General features: G+C 39.3%; 1 protein-coding gene across 1 annotated transcript in view; it reads left to right on the top strand.

Moving 5' to 3' along the window:
• Positions 1 to 3,692: 3,692 nt before the first annotated feature.
• PIP4P2 (phosphatidylinositol-4,5-bisphosphate 4-phosphatase 2) overlaps positions 3,693 to 11,373 on the top strand; it is an 18,736-nt gene continuing 11,055 nt past the window's right edge. Inside the window, exons 1-4 of the mRNA XM_029085326.1 lie at positions 3,693 to 3,747; positions 5,167 to 5,315; positions 6,697 to 6,803; positions 8,584 to 8,707. Of these exons, the coding sequence (XP_028941159.1) occupies positions 3,693 to 3,747; positions 5,167 to 5,315; positions 6,697 to 6,803; positions 8,584 to 8,707 (435 nt within the window). The remainder of the gene's footprint in view (positions 3,748 to 5,166; positions 5,316 to 6,696; positions 6,804 to 8,583; positions 8,708 to 11,373) is intronic.

Raw genomic sequence — 11,373 nt, 5'->3', positions numbered from 1 at the left:
GGGGCTCTGTGCAGTGCGGTAGCTGAAGTCCGAAAGCACCGGGATGTCCTTGCAAACACATTTCAAGGCCATAGCTGTTTTTGGCTTTGTTTTTACAGCAAGTCAGATACTGTGGTTACGAATCTGGAATTGTGGCTTAACAATGTGCTGCTAACTTTCTTTAACAGGATTAGGAAAACCATCTTGTTGAACAATACTGAATATTTAGTAAGTAGGTGAAAAATTTTTACTTAGAATATTTTTACTTAGATGGTTTAAACTATATATTAATGGATTTTATTTTTTTTTTCCAGTTAAACATTTTGGAGCAGAGAGCAAGGGAGGAGAAAGCTGGAGGAATCAAGAGTAGATGAGATTAGTGTAGTTTTGCTAGCGGCAGCCTTTAGAATGTAAGATTACAGTCCTGATCTCACTGGCTCCAGTGTGTTGGGCCTTTCTTAAAGGTTTTTATGTAATTGTACAGTTTTATTACATCTGTATGTAACTAGAATGCTACAAGTGAGCATCTGTTTGTTTTGCATAATATTTAAAGCTGTGGAAAGCTAGTCCTCTTTACCTTGATATGAAAATGTATTTCAGTTAGTGCTGTAGCTGGTGTTGACTGTTCACTTTCATTTAAATTGCACAAATATCAGCCTGAGAAACAGCAGAGGCTTAATTTTTTTCTTTTAATCAAATTGTGTAGAATTTACATCATCCCCTAAGTTTTGTAGTTTAAAAAAATCCAAAAATCCTTAGTTTAAATTCTGATATGTGATATTTTTATTCTTAGTAGTCCTTACTTTTGCATACATTTCAATCTATTTTTAAGGTGATCTTTATAGATTTAAAAAATAATGAAAATGCATTGGATCAATGACTCTTGTTTGAATTTAGGGTAAAACTCATGATCTGGAAACCAACTGGACCCCAAATGCTCGTTTCTGTTGGTAGCTGTGTCCTATTACATCTTCAGCCCATCTCTGGAGGTCCTATTAACTAGTTTGGCACTGGTGGTGGGGTGTGGTGCTTGAGAGAAGTGGCTTGTTCCCAAGAGTGTCAGACATCTCTTTGCAAGTTGAGGATCTCTTGTTTGGTCGGTCCACAAGCAAGCATAGTAGGTGGCACTTCAAAACTGCTCTACAAAGCTTATGAAAAAAAGCATCTGTGGAACAAATTTTGCAGAGCTGTGGTATAGACTGGGTAGCTCTAATTTCCTTGCTTTGTCAGTTATCTGTAGTGAAAAGATCTGTGCAAGCTAAACAGCCTTTCAGCTAACAGTTAGTCTTTATCTCTCTCTCCCTAGTGCAAGTCTAGACATAGAGGGAAGAAGCATTTTCGTGGGGAGATGGGTTTTGCTTCCAAACCCCTTTCTGCAGAGCTTCCTTGCTTAACATCACCTGACTGGTGTGGAGCCACAGAGGAAGGAGGAAGAAGCCTTTTGTCCTCCAAACTACCACCTGAATGTACATTAATAGATTTATCCCTGTAATTATCTACTGTGCCCAGTATGTCACCCTGAGATTTAAATTAGAGAGGCTGTGGTTTGAAAGTACCCTTCTCTTCCCCTGTTGGGCTGCAGCTGAGACCCAACTGACCCTTTTCAGTGTAAGCTGGTGGGTGGTTGAATCGTGGTGTTGGCTCAGTGTTTGTTGCAAATGATGGAAGCAAGCAAGAAAAATGTTTTTGATGTGCACAGTGTTTAAGAAACTTTTCACATAGATGAAGGGTGGGACCATCAGCTCTCCTCCTTGTAGTAAGGTGGTTATTCAGTGTGCTCTTTTTTGTGTGTGTGTGTGTGTGTCTCTCTCTTCAGGCTTTCTCAAACCTTAACTACTTGTCTCTGATGTAGATTTCTTTTTTTTTTTTCCCTTCACCCACTCTCTCCCAGGTCAGGAGATATATATATATATATATATTTAATCAAATAAACAAAACAAACCACAAACAAAACTTATTTCTGTTTTACCCAGGTAAGCTGCAGGTGGTTCTGTGTGGTTTCTGCTGTTCAAATACCAAGGAAGTAAAGGGCACAGGCACGACAAGGAATTTCTGATGTTGAATATGTGTTATCTTCTACTGCATCTCTGCCCTTTGGGGGTGAGGAAGGAACTGTAGGTTAGAGTCAAATGTACTGCATGGCAGGGCACTCTGCTAATCTTGCTGAACTAGTTACTATTGGATTTTTTTTTTTTTTTTTAAGAAAAATTGATAATACAGCTGTACACTGGTATGTCAGTAGCAGGAAATGCAGTATTTCATTAAATATGTCCTGAAACTTCTGGTGGGTGCATGAAAGTTGCCATCCACTCACATCCAACATGATAGACCTTTATGAACTGTTTTTAGATGTTATAGTTAGCCTGAAATTCAAGCTGTCAAAACAAAAAAAAACCAACAAACAACCCACCCCAAAAAACCACCCCAAACCAACAACCCCCCCATATGTTAATGTGCTTGGAAAGCTGCCAGCCTTTTTATTAAGGGATAATAAGCAGCAAACTCTGAGACAGTGCCTTTATTCCCCCCACCCCACCCTGCCCATGCTTTTCTTTAAACTTAATTTTGGTGGCTTTTTCTGTTTTGTTTTTTGGAGCTCTTCCAAAGGCACTTTTTCCTTTAAGCATGAAGTTTGCAGTGCCAAGATGCCCCTGGCTTTCTGCTCCGTAGCAAATGTTATTTGCTGCAGCACCACTCTGAAAAGCAGCCATTACTCGCTTGCTACCTGAAATTTGCTGAGCCAGCAGGACAGGAAGGGGGAGGCTGCTTACCTGGAAGCCGAGCAGCTCCAGTACTATGCTTAGAGGTGGCTGGCAGTGTCTGAAGGTTCTCACACACGTCATTTAACCAACTTTGAAAATTGTAAGAGTTGTCACAAGTAGGGTATAGGATATTACAAATGTCTAGACAGGTGTAGTTGCCAGTTCTTAAAGAATTCCAGGATTGTGGAAAGCTGAAAGGCTCTGTGTCTTACTTCCTAGTGCTGTTCAGGATACTCTTTGCCTTTTGTTAGTACAGCTGCCTTGTGCCCAGCTGATAAGAGTTGAGAAGTCACACTTTAAATGGAGAGGACAAAACAATGCCAAAGCTGGGATTTAACTGTAGGGGTGTCTTGACAGAGATTTCGTATTCAATCTGCTGGAAATGCTTTTTGTTTTATGGCTACCTGTTCTCTGAGCCAGAAAGTGCATCAGCTGCTTGCTGCAGGAGCAGCTAAGCATCCTGCTGATGGCCAAAACCCCTTTGCAGCAGCCTTGGCTTTCCCACTTGCAGCTAAGACACTGCTGCTCCTGTCATCCAGATCTCAGGCCTGGTTTCTGCAGTGATTTAGTAGGCTTGAGATTGTTTCCAGTGACCGAAGTGTGTGGGGCTTGAGGTTTCCTCTTGTGTGTTTTTGTTGTCAGTATATTGTAATATCTCTTCTCTTGCATGTGGCGGTCTCGTACTGAAAATAGGGTATCACAGTGCTGCAAAATATTGTTATTCTGGATTTTCAACTGGATGCTACTGTAATTCCTCAGAAACATAAAAAATTGGAATGCTCTCAGTTACCTGACATTTCTCAAGGATGTTGGTTTCTGCAATCAGGATATCAAAGCTGAAGGTGTGAAGTTTGCTTGCTCGAGTATCGGAGCATCAGTTTGTATGATTACTTCAGAACTGCATCACTGTGTTTAAGTTAATTTTTGTTTCTTGTCTGAAATAATTCAAGTATGTTGGATGCAGTTCTGAGACCCTCAAGGTGTCCACCTTCTTCCTGCTGCCTCTGTGAGTTAAAATCAAGTATGGGTCTAGTTTGCTTGTAGGCCAAGTAGCAAAGGGTGAGAGGATTGAACAGCAATGCTGTTTCAAAGGTTTATGATGATTTTGGGATCTGAAAGGCAGACAGGGGTCCTTCAGCCTATGACATGATATCCCTCCAGTTTATGACATCCACTTTAAAACAAGGAAGGAGTGATGAGTGCTTTCTTAGAGGCTTAAATTTAGTACTGGGCTTTTTAGCTTTGATAGCAGCCCGTGATTTCCCTCACCACCCCTCCAGCAGATCCTGCTCTGTTCAGTGCCATCTGTACACTGAAAGTAGGTTGATCTCTCCTTGCTTCTCTGAAGATTTTATTGTCTGCTTGGATGTAATTATGAAATCATTTTTTGAAGTCCAAGGCTAATAATTTCAAATTATTAGTATAAAAAAGTTAACTATGAGCTGCTAAATATGCCCATTCCTTATTTGCTTACCTGAAGAGCCCTGAACTTCTTGATGAAATAAAAGCCAGTGCTCCTACATGCCAAATAATTGTGTCAATAAGCTCATGAGAGGTTGCTATGTTGAATTGTTTTAATTCCATGAATGCTTAAACCAAGAAGGATCTTGAGTGTTTCCTCCCTGGTTTGCCATGGGCTCAGGAGTGACGAAGCCGAAATCTGCTCTTCCACAGGGGCCTGAGGCCACTGTGTTCTCCTGTGTGTTAGCCTGGCTTAAGTGACTTAACCTTCTTGTGCATCTGTGCTTTGGCTCTTGGACAACAAAAATATCTGGAACTCTTAAAAGCAGAAGCTCTGAGGATTCAGTTCATCTTTTTTCTTCAAGATAACATAAATTTGCTGTTGTTGCACACAAAGAAGCACTTCATGCCACTTCCCATCCAAGATACTTTTCCTTAACAGGACTTTTCTGTATTTTTTTTTTTATCTGTAGTATTTATACAAGTATTTATCATACAGTAACATGTTTTCAGTCTCTCCAGATGTTTGTAAATGCTGGTTATGGCTTTTCTACCTACTTATGTCTTGTTTAATTTTCTCTGTTTTTCTTCAGAAGCCAGTCTCTGGGTGTTAGTCATCTGTGGTGGGTTTGGGGGTTTTCCCCCCCCCCCCTTCAGTGTAAAGACTTGAAAAAGTTGGTTTGAAAATAAAGTTGCATAGATAAGCCTTTTGTCTGATCAACTTTTCTGGGGTGATTTATGGTGTTTTTGTGTTGTTGATACGCTTTATATACAGTTGATGTTCAGGTACACAGAATTTGTGGGGAAGGGGAAAACAAACTTAAGTTTGTCTTACGTTTATACTAATAATTAACATAAATATTTTTTTCTTTTTTTTGGCTGTGTCTGTTAGGGACTATATTTGCTGACCATGTTTTAGGATCCTGTTTGTTTTTTTCAACTGAGATTTCCTGATCTTTTGCAGCAGAGCTTCCTCCTCCGTATACTGCCATTGCAAGCCCAGATGCCAGCGGCGTTCCTGTAATAAACTGTCGTGTGTGCCAGTCGCTAATCAATTTGGATGGCAAGCTACACCAACATGTTGTTAAGTGCACAGTTTGCAATGAAGCTACGGTAAAATGGATTTTTAGCATTTTATTTTTGTGAAGGGAAATGTGGGGATCTTGAAGTACGTAGTTGGGAGAATTGATGTCCTCACCTGTGAGGGGTGAGTCCCTTCCTGGATCTCTGCAAAGGATCTGTCAGTGCAGCTGACTGGTAGCGTAGCTAGTGTGGAAGTTCAAGGGTTGCTGGCACAAGGATGACCATAAGCAACTAGAATAAATCTTTGTGCTGTTGAAGAGGCTGCACAGGATGATTCCTTCAGAGGCAGAGGACAAAAAGCAAAGATGTTGTTTAAGTAATTACCCTTCTGTAAAGAAGGGTGAGAATGTTTTTGGTGGGATGAAGAGAAATTAAGAATTGAATTATTTTAAGAGTGGAAGAAACAAAGTAACTAGCCCACACCTCTCCCTGGATGCACGCTTTCCTCCTGCAATACTATTCAGTCAATTTGTTAGCGTGCGAACAAACCACAACAATTTTGAAATGCAGAAATTGTAGGTTCTGTTTCAGTGATCACAGACCTTTTTGTTCCTACCCCCCTTTTATTAATTCAAGTCTTCAGCTTTTGGCCTCCTACTTTTTTTCTCTCTTTTTTTTTTTTTTCCCCCCCTTCCCGTGAGTTTTAGTTTCATTATCTGATACTGCAGCACTCCACAGCTGCTGGGAGCATTCCATGAGGAACACTGTATTGGGTTTATTTTATGAAAAGAACTTTAAATTATGTCCAGAAAACAGGAAGCCTTAAATCTGTAGAAAAACATATTTAGTTTCACTTAAAAGAGAGAGTGGAGAACCTGCTGTTAATACTCAGTTTCCCTACCAATATATAATGTTTCAGGCCAAAGAAAGTATCTTGCAACTCTTGAGACTTGTGATTTGCTGTGTGAAAGGGACTCAGAAGCTTGACTCCCAGATTGGAGAAAGATAATTTCAGTACAGTTTAAGACTACAGTTCAACGATGTCTACATATTCTCTTAGTGACTGAGAGCAAGACTGTGATCCTTGCACTGCTGAACAAAGCCATTGTATTGGGCAGTGAGGCCTGCTTGATATTTTAACTGTTTTTTAAAAAAATATACTACTACTTAAGTTCACATTGAAAAAAATAAACTAAACTGAAGTCTTAAATTCTTCATTGCTAAAATATGAATGGTTTTTCCATTAGTTTGCAGAATCTCTTTGTTCTACTGAGGAAATCTGCACTTTCTCTGGGCAGAGAGAGAAAACTAATTTTGTCTTGACTCAAGTTTCCTCTAAAAGGAACTGTATTTCTCTGTTAGCAAGAAGTTGTAACTGAAGTTGTTCTGCTTTGTCATACTGCTCTGAGGAAAAAAGTGAATTGCTATGACTTTTGATGTGTGTTCTTTGGTGTTTTTTTTGGTTGTTTAGCCAATCAAAAACCCTCCATCAGGGAAGAAGTATGTTAGATGTCAATGTAATTGTCTCCTTATCTGTAAGGATACATCTCGGAAAATAGGCTGTCCAAGACCAAACTGGTAAGAACAAAAAAACTGTAAGTGTTTTGAGATCATTTTATTTAAAGCAACAGTGGTCTTTGTGTTGAATGTTTAGAAGTAGAGAGATCCAAGCCTGGGCCTCTGTACATGGATGCATACAGAGCATTACTAACCTACTACAGCGACAGGTTGTGGCAGGGTCAATTTTGAAATTTTTAAGATTGAAGAGGAAAAAAAAATATCTTTTTCTATTTAGTGGTAGTCTCAAATGTGTGTTTCCCATTTTAGCTACTTTATAAGAAACAGATGGTACAAAGAACAACAATGAAGAAAATCCCTTCTTGCTTCCGGGACTTAACATTCATAATTTCTTGCAAACTTAATTATTGTAAACACACAGCGTGCTCATTTTGCCTGCCTAGTTCAGAGTTGGGACTTCAGAATGGAGCAGGAGAGGGAGCAGTAGGCTAGCTTCAGTTCTGTCCTCCCATCTTTGTTATGCTGAGTTTTCAATCTCCTCTCAGCTCTTGACTTTGATTTACACATTTGTTTTAAAAGAAACAAGCACAATTGCTATAGTGAGTGTTCTTACTGTTGGGCTTAGGGTGTTAAAGATCCTACTGAGGAAGGAGTAATTTGATGGTAAGTGGTGCAGCTGTAACATGAGAAACTAAGATGAAGGCTTGGTCTGCAGATACTTGAATGGAAGCTGTACCCCACCAAGTGCCCTAGTCCCCAGTTTGTTGGCTGTTCTGGTTTTGAAACATAGTTTGAGTCTTGCAGGGATTTTTTTTTTTTTCTTAACACAGTGTTGAGGAAAACTTGAAAACATTCCAAATACTTTCTCAGAGGATGTTCGTGGGATACTTCTGTTGTAATGCGTCATATGGTTGGTAACCAAGCTGAATCAGGAACTCCCTAATTTTATTAAAATAATCTCATAAGCATATTTCTCAAGAGTTTCCCTAAGACAGCCTGTGTATTTGTCTTACTAGAAGATGAGCAAAATCATGGTATTTTGAAGGAGAGAGTTGGGAGTATGCCCTAAATGTAAGGCTACAAATTGAAGGGAGGCCATCTAGAATACAATTTTGGTTGTGTATGGAGAGAGATGCCATGCAAGTTAAAAAATGCTTTAATTTTTCCCTCCACTTTTTTCATGCTAGGAAGTCTGATCCTCATTCTGCTTTGAGTTGGTTAATTTAGGTACTGTCATTTTGGACAGACAAATTGTATAATTGAATTTGAAACGCAGTAAACATAAAAGCAAATGCAAACTGTTTTTTAAAGTAAATTGTTGCATTTAGTCAACCTGGGATGGTTTTCTTTTTTAGTTCACTCAATTTGAATAGAATTTTTACTGTACAAATGCGGATATGCTGCTTATATTGACATAATGTCAGTAGTGTGGGAAGGAGGAGGATCTGACTTGAGAAGGAGAACTAGGTTATGGAAGTCATATTACTCTTTTCTACGTGTTTCACATGGGTACGTACATTCCAATTCATGGGCTTGCTCACCCTGAGTATTAAGATTTCATTTTCCTGCGGAGTGTTTCTGCCACATGATGGCAAGTCTTTGATCTCTACAGGGTTCTGGCTTGTGTAGCTGATCTTAAAGTGAAAGAAAATGTTTTCAAAACTGAAAAGGAAAACACTTTAGAGAGAGACCAAAACTGTGTGCATCATCTGTTTAAAAAGCAGATTATAGTTTAAAAGTGCAAAATATTTGGTAGTGACTGAGCTAATTACTTAAATGCATTGTCCTTCTCTTTTGCTGGCTTAATTACATGTATGTACATCTAATGTTCTTAATACAGTAGACGCATCATTACTCTTGGACCAGTAATGCTGATTCCAGAAGAGCAGCCAGCTCAGCCTGCCTTGCCAGTTCAACCAGATGGAACTAGAGTGGTATGTGGGCACTGTGGAAATACATTCCTTGTAAGTAAAGCACCAGATTCTCCTTCTCACCTCACCGTGCTATCACTCAAGCTATTTGTTCTTAAGCACTTTGAAGATGTATTGCCTCACTCTATGGCATCATTGAGGAACTAAAGCTTCTTCTGTGCTTGTATTGCTATGGATGGCATGGTCTGTGTTTGGTTATCTTTATGTGGAAAACTTCTAACAGTCTTTATGTGCATGCATGGGTAAAGCCCAGAGTCAGTTTTATTGCTTAGTGATGCAAGAGTGGATGGTGCTGGAGAAGGAAGTTATGCTGCCAGGTTCTGTTTAGACTCGCAATGATGGTTATGCTCTGCAGTGGCTAAGAGAGCAGCTCAGCCATTGCTGTAAGTTCCCCTGAAAGCTGTTTGTTGTAACACTTGCTATTAGTGTATCTGTCAGTTGTTACAGAACTGCAGATTTTGGTTTATACGTGAAGCTGAAAGTTGATCCTGTTTTTGAAGTGGTAGGATGCAAGAACACTCCTTTGCTGTTGAACCGCTTGGAGCCTTTTACATGGATAAGGGGCTGCCATACTTGAATTCTGATTTAGGAACAGTCTCTGAAAAACACAAATTAGCTTTAGCTTCATCACCTAGCACTGCTAGAATGTTTGTCAGGTTTGTGAGTTACGGGAAATGGCTAAGGTAAGTGGTACAGCTGGAGGACCTGAGTAGTCACCAGGGTGGTGTTACATTCCTGAAACAAAGGATCTAAGATACATGAAGGCCAGAGAATATCCAAGTGCATTTTGTGAAAGGAAAAGGGAAGCTTAGGGACAGCACACCATGTTGTCTTCTGTCAGCAGTGATAGAAGGGTTTCCTTGTCATGGGCTCTATAATGAAATAGATTTGTTCCTTCAAATCTTCACTTCAGGTTTATGGGTCAGTGAGGTGCGTGATTATGGCTTAACTGCTGTAGCAGATGATGGATGCAGGGAGAAGAAGGTGGCTCTTACACTTTTTATTTTTAAAGGGTAACTAGGGATTTGATTATGAATTTACAAGTAATGCAGTATCTTGAGAAACCATTAGAGAGATGCTTGAGAAATATTCTATCTGCTAATGCTGCCTATATATTAAAAAAAACCCAAACATATGTGCCTATTATAATCCTTACTGAAGAACAGTAGTTTGTAACTGGCAACAGCTACAGTGGGTTTTCTGGGGGTTTTTTTGTTTTTTTTTTTTCTAAATGCAAGTCTGCATGTGACCTTAACAAAAAATATAAGTGCTTTAGCCAGCTTGGAAACTCAGCTTTTGTGAGGGTATTTCTGACCTTTGATATCTCCATATTGTAAAGCAAATACATAATGCTAGATGCCTCTCTCAGCAACTCAGTAAGATATCTCCTACTTTACGTGGCAGTTAAAAAAATAAATTAAATAGACAAGCAAAGCTAGACTCCCTGGGGTGGAAAAGTCAAATTGTTGTTTATTCTGTGTTCTTCCAAAGAGTATCAACTTGTTCACCACCTTTCAAAGGATTTTTTTTTTTTCCCCCAGCATAAGTATAGGCTGTGCTTTCCCTGTCTCTACGTGTAGGAAGTGTTTTTCATAAATTATTAAAAGCATGCTCTATGCTATGGAATGCCTTCAAGTTTCTCTGTCTCAGCTGGGAGAATGACAGTACTGAAGTGATAGTGTAGCTGACTATCAGTAGTTATTCACATTTCGTTCATCAGATTATTTTTTTCCTTTGGGTAACACGATAGGAGCCTTTTATGTGTTAAGGCTTCCACTGTTTCTGTCAGATTTGGAGTTCAGACAAGTGGAAAAGTAGTAGAACAGAAAAGGTGGGTAGGATGAGAATTTCATTTTTCTGCTGAATTGTCATCTGATCTGGTTTGGGCTTTTTTGAGAGCTTCTGGACCTGGGCTGTGGCTGAGTTACTATTTCTGCCAGCAGTAAGTCATTCCCCGCAGCCCCTCTGCCAGGGGCGTCTGCCTGTGATGATTTGTGGCTGTCAGAGGCAGAGTTGCCTTTGGAAATGGAGGCAGGCAGGGGAGGGGTGCCCCTCTCTTCCCCCCATCCTCCTCCTTTCAGAGAGACCCTCAAGGGCAAGAATTGTCAATTTTATTTTTTTAAAAACTAATCAATATCAAAAGTATTTATTCTAAAATAATTGAATAGAAAACCCTTTAGTTTTTAGTTCTTTAGAAAACTAAGAAATTTTTAATTTGCAGAAGTATTTTGCTTTCCCAAAGGACCTGGGGAGAGTGGAGGGGAAGCTTTTTTGGCAGAAGCAGCTGTATGTATATATGTAGGTTTGTTTTTTTTTTTTTTCCTCTATCTTTTATTGAGAACTATTTTAGGCTCAGAAAGAATAAAGTTTGACATATTCTTCTAGTAAATCCCTTGATGAAGGTCTGTTTTTTATCCACAGTTGAAACATTGAAGAGCTCTCTGAAATCCTTATCTGTGTTTCAGTCCATCTAACCAGGGTTTGGGCTATTGTTTATTGTATTGTTTCAATGGGAATTGAATTGTTGTCAGGGAGCTAAATTTAACGTAACTGTCACCTCAGGTTTTCTTAACAACACGAAACAAGATGAGGTACTTTAAAGCACCCTGGAATATGAGTAAAAATACTGTCATTAAGTGTGATATCAACTTCTTGTTAAACCCACCAAAACTCCAAGAATTAGAATGTGCATGAAAATA

Source organism: Antrostomus carolinensis, unplaced genomic scaffold, assembly GCF_000700745.2.
Source record: "Antrostomus carolinensis isolate BGI_N321 unplaced genomic scaffold, ASM70074v2 scaffold23516, whole genome shotgun sequence".
In the NCBI taxonomy this organism is placed as follows: Eukaryota; Metazoa; Chordata; class Aves; order Caprimulgiformes; family Caprimulgidae; genus Antrostomus; species Antrostomus carolinensis.
This window is presented reverse-complemented; position numbering and strand designations above follow the sequence as displayed.